The 18,762-nt window shown below is 30.5% G+C and overlaps 1 protein-coding gene across 2 annotated transcripts in view; it reads left to right on the plus strand.

Moving 5' to 3' along the window:
- Positions 1-5,544: 5,544 nt before the first annotated feature.
- The window catches only part of LOC145291994 (uncharacterized), a 115,381-nt gene continuing 102,163 nt past the window's right edge, over positions 5,545-18,762 (plus strand). For both annotated transcript variants that reach the window (XM_080137970.1, XM_080137971.1), the window contains exons 1-2: positions 5,545-5,660; positions 17,415-17,525. In XM_080137970.1, the coding sequence (XP_079994096.1) occupies positions 17,416-17,525 (110 nt within the window). In that variant the 5' untranslated portion in view covers positions 5,545-5,660; position 17,415. The remainder of the gene's footprint in view (positions 5,661-17,414; positions 17,526-18,762) is intronic.

Consider the following 18,762-nt stretch of genomic DNA (forward strand, 5'->3'; position numbering starts at 1 on the left):
GTTTGTGGATGGGGATAGTGGCATGTGGTTAATGTGTGCGTAGGTAAGTGTAAGTGTAAGGTTATCAGTATTTAATTTTCTGTTTTTGAGCAGTTATTATGTTTGCATTATTTATGTTTGCATTATTTATTAAAACTTTGCCTTTTGTAGAGAGTACTGCCATATTTGAAAAGTTCTGGAGTGTTCGTTAATGTATTAAGATGTATATTCCAAAATAATTGAATTGTCAGCTCTCAGCTAATGAGAATTGGCGAAATTTGAGAAGGGCGAATGTATTATTTTTGAATCGGGGAAATGGAAAGATTATGTTATGTCTATAAGTTTATGATTCAGTTATGAAGGGTAGGAAGCACAATATCTCTAGAATGTGTATATTTCCTCCTGGTCTTGACCGAGGGCGGTAGGAGGGCTTATTATTTAGGGGAAAAATAGGAACTACTTTCTCTAAAAATGCTGTGATTGTGATAGTGTTGCTCCTAGGATGAAAATGCAGGATTTTATTATAATGACTAAATGTGTAAAGTTACATAAGATAGTGGCTAATAGTCTAGACATAATAAATTTTTATGTGGCATCTGTTGTTGCAACCCTACAGTACTTTGGTCTAGAGGGGAATTTCTGCAATCAAAATATTATATATGGATATATAAAATTTATATACCTTTCAAAAGTATGCCAATTTTATAATGTATGGTCGCTTATTATTAATAGTAAAATGCCAAAACAACTTATTTTTGTGTTAAAATCAGGATTTTTATCCCATTTTTTAAGTAAAAACGATATCGGTACTCCTGCGTGAAACATGGCAGTTATGAATAAAATAACGGGTGTACCACATTAACAGTTGTTTTATTTAATGCTGCCTAATACGAATAATGTATGCACAAAATTCTGTTTACCCTGACTTTGATAAAGAAAATGCAAAAGATTCAGTTTTAGTTCAACAGCTGGTAGTTTTCGCTGAACAGATTCTACTTTTCAAGGTGTGAATTTGAACTGAATAACCTGAAAAACTTTGTGAAAAGAAGAATAAACAAAAACAATTATTTTAAAATTTAACGTAAAACATTTCCCGGCCATTCTAGCTTTTTCAGGGCAGTTAACCGAACACTTGTTTTTGTTGTAAAGGATGTGCTTTTTTTTTTTGAGGGGGCGGGGGCGTGATAATTTTTATGCTGAAAGAGATAACTACTTACATTATCACTAACTGAGTGGCAAGAACCTCCCTCATTAAAAGCGCAGGTATCATATTAACAATTTGGTTAACTGTTCTTATATTGAGCTACGATGTTCACTTTTTCGCTGCCGGAAGTTCAAGTGCCCCGAAATGTTTTCTGCACATGCGGCTAGAGGCGCTTTTTTACTAAATTACTTTAAAAATTCAATGTTTTGATTTTCTGACCAATCAGAGAATTTTCCAAGCTGTCGGAAATTCGATGTCTGTGGGAGCCGATGAGAATCTTTAAAAGAGCTCTGTATTTTCCAAAAAAAAACAGTTAACAAAAATTCAGAGATATTGTTGGAAGGCATATATCACTACTGTCTGCAACTCAACTCTAACACAACAACACTTTGAACATAACAGTCAGCTAATCAGACAATGTAGGCGAACACACAGACACAGAAACAGTAACTAACTTTTGCATTCCCCCTTTTATTATCGTATGCTCTCTTGAAATTAAGTTTATGAAAATAATTATTTTAAAACTTCTCACATTTTTCAATGAACCTTCCAGAGTGATTAATTAACTATACTCAAAAACTTTCAGTGAAAATTATTTTATATAGTTGAGTGAGGAAGTTTTCTTTACGATTTACAGACCCGTGAACTAATCACAGCTCTTGAATTATCAACTCAAACTTCCTCGAAATCTCAAACTAATTTCCCCCTTTTGTTCACTCATAAATGAACTATTATTTTCAATGAAAATATTTCCTAAAATGTAATAAATCTTTTTCCTTTTCTAAATTGAGAGTTAACCTTGTTTGTTATGTTGATATATTTTCTACGAAAGAACCTCGTAAATTCGACTCTCTGTCTCGCTCTCTTTACTTCTTTTCCCCACAATAATAACATTAATTAATAATACATAAACAATAAAAAAAATAGGAATAGGCCAAATTCTAATGGTCTGGAACTTCAAATAATCGCCTAAAATTTTAGAATATCATGGAGGGGGGGTGTTATACAGTGGAGCGTGTTATTAACGAGTTTTTATTCAACGTTCATTATATACCAAGGGGAATGAGCAAGATATTTTCACAGTATAATTAAACAGATTTTCCTTTTAAGCAAAATTTTTTTAAAGTCAAATTAAAATATTGGCGCTTTATGTCAACAGAAACTTCGATCTAAGGGAGATAACTTGAAGGTATACAACAAAAGGAAACACCTGTTACAATGAAAAAATTAAATAAAAAATTTAAAGTAAGAAAATTGTTTTTCTTTTAGTTAATCAGTCAACGTGACGTCAGGCTTTTTAAGATTTTAAAAAGTATTTAAACTGTCAATTTCTGATTATGATTAAATCTTTTTTGAAGGAGATATTAAAGTATTTAAACTGTCAATTTCTTGTTAGCACAAGCAATCAAGCATTATAATTCACTTGTCTATTTGGGTGGACATGTGAAACACAAAATCTATGGCCGCGTTACTATTATATCAAGGAAAGGGAAAATTAATCAGAATTATTCAGACAAATAAAAAAGGACCGAGAGAAATTGTGATGGTTGTTTACATAAAAATGATACTCGTCATCATGCAGAGAAAGGACGGTGACTAAAATACTAACGTTATTTCGACATCCATGTTTAACATGGGGAGGGTTTAAATTTTTTTTTCTTTTTAACTATTCTGTAGTTTCACCTAACAATTTAATAAACAAGATACCGTAAAAATTGAATTTAATAATAAGAAAAAACTTGGCAAATGTGTATTTAAGCGGCGTAAATTATTTGATGGACAAAAATTTCTAAAAAACAAATTATTTTTATATAAAACATTATTAGACCCTAAGGCTGAAACAAAACCCGAAAAAAATTAATTTTTATTATTTTTTTTCAACATTTTTTATTAGACTAAATGTACGAAAATCGAGGCTGCCATCTTGTTTTGAAAATTTGGCCGTTCTAAGTATTGTCAGATTGGCCTTTTTGGGTCCAAATTTGGCCTTTTTTACGCTCTTGCATAGAACCATGATTTTGGCCATCGTTTTTTTGGGGGGGGGGGGAATTTTCATGGGATCATGAATTTTGGTCATGTTTTATTAAAATAATAATAATTTGGGAAAAAGAATGGTAATATGAAAAAGAAAATGCCCATCAATGTCTTAATAATTTATGCACTTGAAGTGCCTATTTAGAAAAAAAGAAACAAAAATAAATAAATAAATAAACGACAGCCAAAATCATGGTTCTATGCAAGAGCGTAAAAAAGGGCCAAATTTGGCCTCAAAAAGGCCAATCTAGCAAAGCCTTAGAAAGGCCAAAATTTCAAAACAAGGTAGCAGCCTCGATTTTCGTATATTTAATGTAATAAAAAATATTGAAAAAAAATAATAAAAATTAATTTTTTTTTTCAGGTTTTGTTTCAGCCTTAGGGTCTAATAATGTTTTATATAAAAATAAATCATTTTCTTAAATCAACGTTGTTAGAAAACATAACAACGTTCAAAGATTCTGCACAAGATAATTTGTTCGTTTTTTTTTATTAACAATTTTATTTAATTTTTGTTGTTGCTTTTAATTAACATCTTTTCAGTGTCACAAGTTGTTTATTTTTGTTTTGTGTACGTTTATTAATACCCCCTCCTTTTTTTAAACTTAACATTGTTATATGTTAAGTTCGTTAATTAAGTTGTTTTCTTTTTGAAATTTCCTAGACTAACTTCACCCGGCGCTTGCAGGTATAGTATTCGTGTTTCCTTTATAAAAAAAAAACTGCTCGGCAATTTCCGGAACTCCGCTATAGTAACCGTATAACTTTTTTTTTTTTTTTTTTTTTTTTTTTCCATTTAATATTCTTTCATTGTTCTACTGATTATTTCAGCGTCCCAAATTATACCTTGGAAAATATGCTAATTTTTGCAATGTTTATGCTGGTTATCTCCCTTAAATGAAAGTTTCTGTTAACATCTTCGGTAACTGTTTGTTTGTATCATGCTTTCTGTGAAAGAAAAAAGAAACAAGTTGAGAGAGCTAGTTATAAATAAAATAAAATAATAAATGAAATGGCCGACGTACACGAATGCTACCATACTAGTGAAACATCAACTCCGATGTTGAACGTTGTTCGATTGAGGGAGACATCATTATTTTTACAAGGAAAGAATTTTTGAGTGTGTGACCTAGCTTTTTATTTATTTTGGCTTGAAATTTGCGCATGATTTTATGTTTTTTAGGATGGATATTTTTTTTTGCCGGAGTTTATGTAATTATTAACAGGAAAATTGTTGAAAAAACTTTACTTTTTTTTGCCGGATTTAATAAACAAACAAGATGAAAACAAAACAAAAAATTGGTGCTTATACAGTACTTATGTTACCGTTTTTGTTTATTTGATGGTTGCTGTGTCTGCCTCCCCCACTGTTCAAAAAATACCTAGGTGAAAGTACCCGCGCTATTTTTTAAATAGTATTTTAAAGTTTAATTACAGTTTTACGATACCTTTTTTTTTTTTTTTAAATTGTTAGGTGAAAGTACAGAAATAGGTACACCACAGCACAATGGCAATATCACAGGCTTGTTTTTAGTGCAGTGTGTGTGCAGTGCGGGCAAAACTTTTATTTTGGTCTGAAAGTATCCCCTTAGAAACTAAGCCCTCCCCTAATATTAATTTCATGCATACATTTAAGTCAGATGCAAAATTTGCCAGTCTCCGTTGGGTGTGTTTACTGTTTAGTTACTAAACTTTAGTAATAAATTAATCTTGCCTTCCGAAGGTTATGAGGATGACAGTCTTCGCTCTAAAACCTTTTCCAGATGACTAGTTCTTAATTTTTCTTATCATTTTGTTTCGTCAGGAGATGGGGCATCCTACTGGATGTCGGTCATTATTCACCCATTATCTCGTACATTCCAACGAACCGAAGTGCAATTGTTTATATTTGCTTTCTTTCAGTTTCAATGTTTACAATAAAAATTTTAATAAAATATAAATTTGTATTTTTAAGTTCCAAAACAAAAACAATATTTTTACAGTAAATAATTAGCTACATTTTAAACCCTTAGTATACATTAAGTTAATTCAATTACTTTGTACCTATTTACTATGCCTCCCCACGGGACAGAGTTAGACACCAGGGTCGTTTTTTAACGTGGAGAAAAGGTACAAAAATAAAAATTGTCTCAGTCGTGAAGGATTTCTCCTCCACCGAAAGAGAACAAGAAATAGAAGTGCAGCATCTGAAGAACAGATACTACACTTTGATCTTGTCCCGAAGGCCAAGGATCTAAAAATGATAAAAATTGGCGCATAAAACAAAAACAAATTTGGAATTTATCGCGCGTGCGCATTCGAGTAATATCACGTGATCGGAACAGACTAATCACCTCGCGAGTTATTGGCGCTGAATCTTGTTTTACCGCGAAAAGCCGCATGGCGAACTTCAAACTTTTGTCGACGTGTAAAAATCTTTTTTAGATGCCCTTTTAATTTTAATGTAAGTATAACCAAGCTATTGTGTGATTTCAGTTGTTTCAGTAGATCTTCATAGTTTGCTTATTTTTTTATACTGTTACTCCTTCTTAATAAATGACGTTGCTATTTACTTTTTCAGACCTTCAAATAATCAGTGTGTCATTGTTGTGTATATCTAAGACTAACTTGCAGTAAATCAAATAACATTACGGTTTAAAACTATTTTTAACTGTATTAATTTTATAACAAGCTATTTATATATAACTAGATTAAATTTTCATAACTGAAATGTTAATTATTCTAAAACTCTAAAAAATATTTCCTACAATTTTGTTTAACTTTAAAATGTGTGATTAAGCCTTAACTTTTTCTAAATCGTCAAATGTTGGATTGCAAGTATTTATTTTTCCAGAATTTTTAATTTAATTTTTTTCTAGTTTGTGTTTTGTATAAGAATTGCTTTAAAATAATTTCTATAAAACTCTACACTTTAGTATTACCTTGAGTTGTTCGTTGTTTTAGCAGCAATTTAACTCATCGTTCCTAACAATGGCACTAAATCCTTTTATTTACTTCAACAAGGCTAGAGTTAGACACAAGGTTGGTTTTTAATGTGGAGAAAATTCAGCTACTCCTAAAAGGGAACTTCAGGGCAAAAATTGAAATTGTTTTGGTCTAGAAGGATTTCTCATACACTTGGCGATGACAGAAAACATGAAGTGTAGATTCGAAGCGTTGCTGTTGCTCTCTAATCAAAGGCCAAGAATAACAATGTCACTAAATCGGTCAAAATAAAGTGTCATTTTTGTTCGTATTTTAATAGTAAACAGTTAAATTGGTAGTAATTCTTACTATTTCAACATCTAAATATATTTAATGACTGTTGGTAATTAAATTAAAAAAAACTTCGACAGGGGCGTGGGTTAGATGACACATCAATCAACCATTATTATTATTTTTATTTATTTATATATTTTACAAAAACTGTCTAAATTAAGTCGATTTAAATATTAAATTTTAATGTCAATACTTTTAAACAAAACTTATTTTAATTTTTTGATCTTTAGTTTCATTGATTTAAAATGTCTGCGTTTTTGTTTTATTAAAAGAAACCTGCGTTTTATTTTTTTTTTATAGAAATCTTGTCCTTCTTCCTCCCTCAAAACAATTTAAAACAAAAACACCGAACTTGTGTAATTTTTAGCATTTCGAGCTTCCAATAATTTATTTTAAAAAACAAACTCCTTCATACTTTAGAGCTTCCCTGTTCAAAAAAAAAAAAAAAAAATGTGCAAGTTACTTTCCAAAACATTTTCTCCTATTCATCCATTGCTTATGGATGCGTGTGCAAAACTGTTCTCACATCTTCTTACAAAGAGATGGGGACCTGTACGAAAGAGTCCATCCCCTCAAAATGCCTTTTTTTTTTTTTAATACCGACGATTATCATAGATTAATAATGGTATTATCAGGAAAAAAAAAATTAATGGCTTTTAAGGGGTTCTAATCACGTGACACGTTGGTAAAGAAATGGACAGTAAGTCAGGTAGCAATGAAGTACAATGTTATAACAAAAGTGACCCCCCCCCCTTCTTAAAAAACTTTTTTTTTTCTTCCCCCCCCCCCCCCCGCCTCCTCCAAAATTTTTTCTGCTGCTATGTTACTTATCTATTATAATTGTCGGGGAAAAAAAAAAAAAAAAATGAAAAACTTGCATTTTTAGGAAGTGGGCATTCTCGTAGAGGTCCGCCCGGCAACTAGTTTTCACGAAGTTAAAAAGATACCTTTCCGCATGTTTCATGTAGGAATGTCACGCGGCAGACATATTTTAAAACGGCAACAACGTAATGATCATGAAGTTAATCTTTTTTTTTCTTTTTTTTTTTTTAATAAATATATATACGCGTACAACAATGCTCATCATTTTCCGCAAATAAGTAGTTTTCCAGATATTAAGCAATATAATTCTGTTATATATGATGGCCATTGTTGTACGCGCAAGCGCGCATGTTTTTGTTTGAGCAATATGACCACCACGTTACAAAGGTAGGCTTTGTGTTGGTCTACCAGGCCACAATTATCCTTTTGTAACCTTCGTGAAATAAACACGTCAAAATATGGCAGCTATATATAAAACCATATCAAAAAAGTTTTACAAGTATTTATTGAAAAATATTACCGTACACCGAAACTGATAATGTTGCTAAATAGTGATATGGGGGGAAAATAAGGCATTCAAAATGTTTATTTTAGGCATTACATGAGTCATTTTAAGTAAAAATTAAATTTATTTTAGCCATATAAATCAGAAATGCACGATAAAAATGTGTAAACATTTGAATCATGTAAGAATCAAGATGGATGCCATCAGCAATTTCGTAAACATGAAGCAGCCTTGATCTTGCGATCAAAAACCAAGATTGAGTAAAATGGAACAGAATGCAAGGAAAAAAAAATCACATAATTTAAACCATTTTTTGTATTACATTATTTTTCTTTTTTTTTTTTTTTCGAAACGAACCAAGGAAAACTGACTAGTTGGAACATAACAATGTAAACAGTTTTTATTTTTACTCATCTCCATGTATTTTGATTGCAGAAATTCCCCTCTGGACCAAAGTAATGTGGGTTTTCAACAACAGATGCCACATACAAATTTATTATGTCTAGACTATTAGTCACAATCTTATGTAACTTTAGAATGACATTTTAGACACATTTAGTCGTTATAATAAAATCCTATGTTTCATCCTAGGAGCAACACCATCACAATCGCAGTGTCTTTAAGGGATGTAGTTCCTATTTTTCCCCCTAAAAAGTCCTCCTACTGGCCCCAGTCAAGACCAAGAGGAAATATACATATTCTACAAATATTGTGCTTCCTATCCTTCGTAACTGGATCATAAACTTAAGACATAACATAATCTTTCCATTTCCTGATTCAAAAATAATATATTTTCCCTTTTACAATTCAGGTTGCCTTTTTTCTTTCTTGGCCTTCGTGCCAAGATCAAAGTGTAATATCTGTTCTGATGCTGCACTTCTTTTTTTTTTTTTTTGTGACTAACCAGAGTGCGCATTTTTGGGGAGCTGGTTTTCCTCCCCACTTTGAAAACCGATCTTGTGTCTAACTCTGCCTTTGTGTGGGAGGCAAGTTAACAAAAAAAAAAAAAAAATCAGCCCATTCTCATAAGCTGAGAGTTGACAATTCGATTATTCCGGAATCTACCTCTTAATACATAAACGAACGCTCCAGAACTTTAAAAAGAATTAACTATATACGAACATAATAACCGCTCCTAAACAAAAAATTAAATACTGATAACCTTACACTTACATATGCACGCATTAACAACACACCACTTACCCTGAAAAATAAATATGTATGGGTAGCATTGTTTATTGTTCAGTTTATGAGCTGCTTAATGAACCTTACACAATGCTTTTTTGTTTATAGTATTTTTGGGTGGAAGTATTTTCTTCAAATGTAACTGATAATCATTATCAAGGTTACATTTGAAAAAATAAATGCTTTGACAACCCCCTTCTCCTCCTTCCCCTCACAACATGTGTCTAATCCGATAGCAGTTATGTTTGACGTTAGACAAATTATACTTCCTGTGGAGTATTTTGTTTACGTCACTTTTCCGGACTCTGTATTGACACTTTCGTTTTTTTTTTTTGTTTGTTTGTTTGTTTTTTTTTTATATATAGAAAATTTTTTTTACCTTAGTTCCACCTCCACACTTTTCTTTAAAATGACAATTTTTTAAGGTTTTCGACTATACTGATTAAGAAAATCTCATTTATATTTGACAGGTACAAGTAGTTTTTGATATATAAAGACCTGTATTGTGCACTTTAAATCAGTGGCCGCCAGATTTGTATGCATGCGCAACGAACAAATCTAATTATATCCAACTGATTTTTTTTTTTTTTTTTTTTTTTTTTTTTTTTGCGTTTTATATTATTTGCAGGTGGGTATCCTGACAAGGATTATCAAGGTTAAATTTGGGGTAAATATTTTGACACCACCACCCCTCACAAAATGTGGTGTCTATTCTGATAGCCATTCTTAACATAAGGAGGTTGGGAGTTGGGCAATAACGACAACCATACTTTAATTTTTTACAGGGAGGGGGGGGATGCTTTCACCAGGCAACATCGGTTAACGGGTCCTGCTAGTGTAGAATAAATGCAAAAAAAAAATGACATGATTCAAACCACTTTTAGAAGTGGTTTAAATTATATATAAAAATATTAAAAATAAAAATTGTTGAAGCTTTTTTTTTTTTTTGTATTTTATTCTGTTTCACTCAGTCTTGGTTTTTGATCGCAAAGTCAGAGCTGCTTCATGTTTATGAAATTGCTGAGGGCATCCATCTTGATTCTTATACGATTCAAATGTTTACACATTTTAATCGTGCATTTCTCTAGTTTATATGGCTAAAATAAATTTAATTTTTACTCAAAATAACTCGTCACATAATGATTAAGATAAGAAACATCTTTAATGCCTTATTTTATAAAGTTTTCCTGTTATTTTATTTATTACTGACATATTTAACGTGTGTGTTCATAGGATGGATACTACAATTTGGTCGTAAGGTCAATTATCTGGAATTTATGTCAAGACAAGTTCTTCATATTTGTTTTCTAATTTTGAATTGTGGGCCACTTTCAACCCAAAAGAAATGATTACTCATCCTGAGCAATCATTTCTTTCTCAGCAGCGGAGGCATTTTGGGTATAGTTTAGTATAACGTAATCAGATTTTCAGGTGTGACTATGAACAGAGAAAGACAAATCAAGAAACTACTTATGTTAGCAATACGCATGAAAAAATTGAAATAGCTTAAAATATTTCAATATTGGTATCTATAGAAAGAGCTTGATGACCTGAGAAAGAATCTTTAAAAAATTTTAAATCCAATTAAAATTAAGGAAGTTATGACTATTTTTGTGCCTCACACGTTTGGATATTTTTCCCTCTTTAAGACCATATGTGTTTTGTCACATTTTTTACACTACTTTTTCAGTAAAAATGCTATATCTTTGTTAAAACAGAAGATTAAGCAATGAAATTTACCACATAAGTGTATTTTTGTGCTAGGAATTAGAATATGCTACCGAAAATCTCCAAAAATTAATGGTTTTCAAATAATCTGCAGTAAATGCAGATATATGCTGCGATTCCTTAAAAATGCCATGTATTCATTAAAAGAAAAGAAATTAAAGAACTCAAAGCTGAATTGTAATGCATTTTATGTACAAATAACTGAAATCGAAATCTAGGTCTGTTTAAAAATGAATATATTGCAATATTTCTTTGGTATTATTGTAGATTAATACCCTCTGTTAACCCCACCTGACCACCTCTCCAAAATATGCGATTTTTTACCTTTGTAGGCAATTACGTGTGAATACCTTAAAAAAACTTTAATGAAAGATAAACAACTATTTTAGAATTTAATGTAAAATGATTCCCCATTTTGGGCCATTCTAGCGTTTTAGGGCAGTTAACCATTTTTTTTTTTTTTTTTTTTCTATCGTGCATTAGGTGTATCAGAATTTTTGTAGGAATTTTGACACCCCTAACACGAAACTGCGAATAAAATATAAAAACCTTGTAATTTCTCTTTTAAAAGTGGGTTGTTTATTTTCTTTATGGATGATACTTCCAAAATAAACTATTAAAGTTGTTTAAAAAGTAATAGAAATATTTTTTTATTTTTTAAAAAACAGTAATGGAATTAATTGATTTTACGAGTTCAGTATTTTTCAATTTTTAAACTTTAAAAATCTATCAAAATTTTTTCTATTGATTCTATTTTTACGATATTTTCAGGTTCAATGTGAAATTTTATGCTCTTTCCAATAAACTGAATATAATATTTTAGACAAACGTTTTTTTTTTGTTTTGTTTTTTTAATTCACCCTCCCCCATTTTCAAATGTATATTAAAAAGTAAATAATTAATTTACTCAAAGTTTTATACATCACAAATTTAAGATAAAAAGATCAATAAATAATATATTCAAATTTAAAAAAAAAAAAAAAAGTGTTTTTTAGAAATTTACCTGTGAAGTCCGAAGTTTAAAACCTTTTTTTAAACACATTGTTTTTTTTTGGTTTTTTTTGAAAAAAAAAAAAAAAAAAAATTAGGGCTTGAATTACATTTTTTGAGGAGTTATAAGTTTGGAAAGACAGGGGTGGAATTATTCAATATTTTTCACAAAATTTCTGACACCTAATCGTGCACTTTTTTTTAAAACGATTGTGTGTGGTTTAAAGAGGGTCTTTGTCCAATTCTGAGAGGGTAGGGTGGTTGCCACTCTGACTTTGGGTTAATGATAGAGCTAAGGAAAATTATGTGTGAACACCCTGAAGACTTGATAGAAACAAAAACAATTTTAGAATTTAGAGTGGGGGTTAGTTTCACATAAATAAATGTAAAATAATTCAGCATTTTGCGACCATTCTAGCGTTTTAGGACATTTGACTAATTTATTTTTTTATGAGTGATAAATGGTGTACTTTTCTTCCAGGAAGATTATTTTTTTTTTTTAGACACTTATATGTAGCTTACCAAGGAACTTTGTTTGGTGAGGAGCTTGCCACTTAGACTTAGTGTTATTGTTAGGGCTAAAGAAGGGTTTAAGAGGAGGAGGCTTGCCACTCGTACCTAGGGATAGAGGTAGAATTAAGGGAGTTTTTTTTTAAGGCGTTTGACACCCATATTTACGGTTGTTGGGTCATAATTATTGGCTTTTGAATATGAAATTTATTTTTGTTTGTCATAATTCTTAAGGGGTGTGAAACTTAACGAGAATTATGACAAATAGATAAAAAAATAAATTTCATTTAATACAAGTAACGGTTGGAAAACTTTATTTTTGCCCACTTATTTAAATATCAAAAAGCATTTTTTGCTAAAGCTAACAAATCGTTCACAAATTTTTGATAAATTTGGTTTTTATTTTCAATTATATTTCTTGTCAGAGTGACACCTTTTGTTAAATTTTCCAGTTTAAGATATTTTTTTTTTTTATTTCTCTATCTGGACTTCTGGCCAAGATCACAGTGTTGTATTCTGATGCTACACTTTGCCTTTTCTGTCCTCTGTCAGTGAAGGAGAAATCCTTCATGACTGAGACAATTTTTATGTTTGTTTCTATCCAGATTAACCCTTTTTGGGAAGCTGGATTTTCCTCACATTAACTGACTTTGTGTATAACTGTCTTCGTGGGGAGGCAAGGAACTTAACTAGAAACTGAGCACCTCCTACAAATATTTTTTGTATTTTTATTTTTTTATATAATTGGGTAGATTAGTGTCCATTCGATTATAATCCGCTGAAAAAAATTCTTTAAAAAAAAAAAAAAAAAAAAAAAAGACGAAAAAATATGGAGGGGGGTACTGCTCGCACATGTGAAGCAAAAAAAAAATCCTATTTCACATTTTCGTTTTTGTTTATTTTAAAACAAAACACTGTTTAATTCACTGTTAAAAACTAATATAATGGATAGAAGTGCACACGTTACATATTTGTTTTTCAATTATATTTTTAAAATTTGACCAAAAATAACGCTGGATTGCCTTAAAATTACATATTTCTTATAACTGAATAGCTCCAGTTAGGCTAATTATGTTCTGATAATATGAGCTCTAACTAAATATGTTAGAAAAAATTTTTATATTCAAATCTTACCGAAATGTACATTATTATTTATTAATTTATTTAAAAGTATATTCATTTTTGAACAAAACGGTGGTATATTGAGGAGTTAAAGCGCTTTGGTTTTTAAAATATGACACTTTTAGCAGAAATCCATATTTATACAAAGCGTTTTATCATCCGTGTGTATTGCTACTTCTGTCACGTCTGAAAATCTTTGGATACATTATCTGAAACAGCACCAAAAAAAAAAACCTGTGTGCTCTAATCACGTCAGGGTCACCATTTTAGGAAGTATTGATGTTTACTCCTAATTATTAATTCAAGGACATCTCTAAGAAAAACAATAATAAAAAAAAAAAGGATTATTAAACAAATATAAGTAGATTGACCAAGAATAAGTAAACTGTTTCTCTGGTGCTGTTTGATATGCCAAAACGCCCAGTGAGTTACCGGCTACTCTGGCACAAGTTGATAAGCTGTTGTATCCAGTGGACATTGACAGGAAAGCAAGAGATTTGTCTTGCTTGCCAATTAAGTTCCCTCTGATGAGTTGTTTTGTCAGGGGGCTAAAAATAGTTCCTAGGAGACAGATGAAATTCATCCACTCTGCTAACTGATTATTCAGTTGTGGCTGAATTGCTTAGCATAGAGGCATAAATTTGCAGAAGAAAATAGTTCTTTATTTTGTTTGCTGCTGCAAGTAATATTCTTTAGTGACAGGATAGTACATAGAAAAAAAACATTGGTTTGTAAGAATAAACGTTTGTATTACAAACCAACCGTTGCATATTTCGAAAAATAAAAGTTAACCTAAAAGAAAAGTATAAAATCAGCAAATATTTAAATCGCTAAGCATATGATCGGTTTTTAATTGGGAAAATTCATATCCCTAAAAACATGAAGGGGCATTCTTGATAGGGATAAAAATTGCCTAAGTATAAAAGGATTTTACTTCACTGACTGAGGACAGAAAAGATTATCAGAACGTTAATTCTATTTGGAAAACTACCCCCCTCACACACACACACACAAAAATCAGAAAATATTCAAAAGACACCTAAAAAATAAACACCAGTTTTAATTTTTTGACAATTCGGAAGCTTAACGCATTGTTTTAAGTGAGGTAACTAGTTTACAAAGAATTATAAGAAATATATATATATATATATATATATATATATATATATATATTTTTTTAACTACTTTAGTAAAATAGTTTTTTTCGCTTCGAACAAGGAGTTAAGTCCTCAGAATTGCCAAAATTTTTAAAAGCAAGTTAATTTTCAATTTCAAATGGTTTCCATTGATTGGTTAATTTAAATCGCATGAGACCGATTCTTGATTGTGATTGGTGGCGGATATAAAGTGTTTCTCTTCTTACCATCATTTTGTTTGTAATTTTTATTGACAATCATCCATCCATTAATGAAACTTGACTCAAACCATTGGCATTTTGGATAGAAAAAAGGAAACTATACTTATGCTATACTTCATCTATTTTGATTTTGTTCAGTAAAGGAAAAATTGTAAGTTTTACTTTTGTCCTAATCCGGCCACATTAAAAATTTACCTTGTGTAAATTACCTGCTCATGTTGTAAATTTACCTTGTGTAAATTACCTGCTCATGTTGTGAAGTCCTCTAACATCATCTGTGCAGATGAACCGAATTTAGTATCTCAACTATGGGTGTACCGATTATCAAATTTGGTCGATTGTTTTCTAATGTTGATTTATCAGAAAATTTTGTTGTCATAAATGATAATATTAATTTTATTAACGAAGACAAGTTTTGCTTTCCAGTGAAAATTTATCACATTGTCTACACTCTATTATGAAATAACAGGCATGACACGCTGTTAACATGTAGACTTTTACAACTGCACTGAATTTGAGGCAAATAGATGTAAGCATATGGAAAATTTCCCTTTCTCTTCCTATTATAGAATTAACATTATTTTTTACTTTAAATCATTTGTCAAAGAAAATTATTGCGACAATGTGAACCGAAAATAAAGCCTTCCTCATCAGCCATACTCTTTTTCCTCATTTTCTTGCTACCATTACATATATAGTAGCATCCATAACTAAGGGACAAACATTTTAAAACCTAATATTTGTTAGAAATGACTGAAAAGCTGAAAATTTGACAACTGGTAGTCGTTATCATCCATAATAACATACTAAAATTTGAATCATTTGCAAAGGATAGAAAAAGAATCATAACATTTATTTTCAAAATAGGAACATCCAAAAGTAAGGGACAAAATTGAGAAAAACAATGTAAACAGCCAAAAAAACAATAAAAATACATGTACAATCAATATTTAGTAAATGAGCCCTTGCTCTCAATGACAGCTGCACATCTTCGACTACAAGAACTAATCAGTTCTTGACAATTCTCTATACTAATTTTAGACCATTACCCACAAATTATTAGTGAGATTTCTTTCCATAACTTTCACTCTTAAGGTCTTCCAAAGATTTTCTATTGGATTTAAGTCAGGACTTTGGGGTGGTCAACCCATAATTTCGAAATCTTGCTCGCTAAGGTAACTCATTACCTCCTTTGCCTTGTGACATGGGGCATTATCTTGCATAAAGGTAGCCCTATCGAAACCTGAATTCTGTATGATTGGCACAACATGATCTTGAACAATATTTTTATAGATCTGCGCGTTTATACGAGTTTGTAACCGGACAAGAGGCGTTGTACCTTGGCTAGAAAACATTCCAAATACCATGACACTTCCGCCCCCAAACTTGATGTCTTTCTTAGTACACTTTGCACTTAATCTTTCACCAGTACGTCTCTTTACATTGTTTTTTTTTTCCATCATTTCCAAATAAATTAAACTTGCTTTCATCACTGAAAAATACTTTTGCCCAATTTTCATTTTATGTCCAAATTACATACCTGTTTGTCTTATTCTTTGAACAAAAGTGGTTTCTTCCCTGGGGTTCGATTAAACAATCCTATTTCTTGCAGTCATCTAGAAACAGTCTGTCTTGACACATTAACACAGAGGTATTATTCATAACCCTTTTAATTTCTGTGCAAGACTTAAAACTGTCCTTTAATGACATACGCTGCATTATTCTATCTTCTCTTGTCAAAGTTTTGTGAGGTCTGTCGGTTTTAAAAGCACTATTTTGCCAGTATCATTGTAGGATTTAACAACCCTTGGAACATTTCACTTTCTCTGAAATCTCTCTAATGGTGTGCTTTTCCCTTGTGTAGCTTCACAATAGCTTGTCTCACAGAGTAATCAAGTTTTTGGCGTTTCTCCATGGTGCCGGCTGATACAACGTTAACAAATGACTAAATAAGACTTTTTCTTTAGAGAAAATCAAAAACTTTGAATATAATATCTACTGTTTACATTGTTTTTCTCAATTTTGTCCCTTACTTTTGGACGTTCCTATTTTGAAAATAAATTATAATTCTTTTTCTATCCTTTGCAAATGATTCAAATTTTAGTATGTTATTATAGATGATAACGACTACCAGTTGTCAAATTTTCAGCTTTTCGCAGTTATTTCTAACAAATATTAGGTTTTAAAATTTTGTCCCTTAGTTTCGGACGCTACTGTATGTTCAAAATTTTATCATATCTTAAAAAGATCTGAAGATACAACTTTTTAAAGATGGTTTAGTCTGTAAATTGTGCAAATTTCCTACCATTTTCAATCACAAACTTGTATGCATTTAAATTGTACTGATTTATGGCAAAATATCCAGTGAACCACTTTTTTAAACCAGCAGGCAAATTTTATACATTAAATTGTATGGCATAATACTGAAACTAACTTCTGTTAATTTTTCAAGTTATAAAAATTACAAGAATTTTATTTTTGCGAGATATAAATTGTTTTGGATAACATCATTATTTAATGACTGTTAATTTGAAAATATGCATTTTTTTAAATTTTTTATGCTTTAATAAAGGTGTGGTTTTCTGCTCGGGTGACAGTGGATCGAAATTATTTTTTCTGATTTATATTACTGCAATCCACAATTTTTATAAACTATTTTCCCTTTAAATCATTGAAAAATCCTTTTTGTTCAACCTGTTAATTTTTTTTATTTTTTAAAGAATGGATACAACACCTCACAAAACCAACATGGATTTAAATTTAACATTGGTACTGAATAGTGCAACTTGCAGTAATGAGGATCGATTGAATGTCTACCAGACTCTTTCAAAGTGAGTATCTAGTGTGTGTGTGTCTATATTTTTAGCCCCCTCTCCTCGTAAATGTATCTCACCTGCAGCTTAATTGGCATTAATGCGAGGCTCGCTGTTTGTTTTGTAAATAAACAAGCAGATTGAGCACTGTAAAAGCAGTGGGCTAGTGTCTATTTAAATGGACATTTGAGATCATTTGTGGGCACAGATTCCATGGGTCAGAGGTTAGAACTGCTGACTATCAACTTGATATATGTAGGTTCAATCCCTAGCTAGGGAAAGGTGCTGGTCTAGCCTCACTGATGAGCTGTGATACAGCGAAACAGTACTATGTGGATGAATAATAGATATATATATATATATCTGTTTATACACGTATATAAGATGATATAATATTGTGTGTATATATATATATATATATATATATATAATTACTTCAGTGGTGCTCAATATGTGAGTAGAGCTTAATAGTATGAATGCATATCCATTGCAAGTAAGCTGCGCCTGTAGTTTACATGCCGTAGATATTTTCATACTACTACTTATATTATTTTGGATAATCAGAATAGAATGCTGTATCCAAAACTTTTTATATTTGTTTCAATGTTAATTTATATTTTTACAAGTAAATCCCAAGTTCACTTTTTCATTCTTCATAAGAAACTTCTCACCAAAAAAAAAATGGATGAAAACTTCTCAGAAAAATCTACCAAATGTTCTAAGGAACAGGTTACAATTTTATAATCTTTATAAATTACCATTTAGATTTTTTACATTCTTTTATTTAAAGTAATTAAATTTTTGTTTTTACTGTCAGAATTGTAGAAAATATGAAGATAAAATAATTTTCCAACATTCGTTTGAAATTAAATAGCTATTAGAGATGCATGTCTGCCACAAAAACAATGCTTTTATTAAACTACTATTTCAATTCTTCAATATTTTTTTTATTTATGTTATATATATATATATATATATATATATATAATGGTCACCTTTTGCATGTTCACAAACATTTCATTAAAAAAAAAGAAAAAAAATGCAATTTGTTCAAGGTAAAAGTATTTTGTGTTTTACTAAAGTAATTTAGTTCTGTATTTAAATTTTAGTTACATTTTTTTTAAGCTTAAATAAAAAAAATGAGACTTTTAAATTTAAAGAAACTAAAATTTATTAAGCATTAATATAGTACACAGAAATACATCTTTGTCAATTTTTCACATTGTATATTGATTGCATGTTGGTAATGGCAGTA

Source organism: Euprymna scolopes, chromosome 13 (assembly GCF_053919585.1).
Source record: "Euprymna scolopes isolate OS-2025 chromosome 13, ASM5391958v1, whole genome shotgun sequence".
NCBI classification, from domain to species: Eukaryota; Metazoa; Mollusca; class Cephalopoda; order Sepiida; family Sepiolidae; genus Euprymna; species Euprymna scolopes.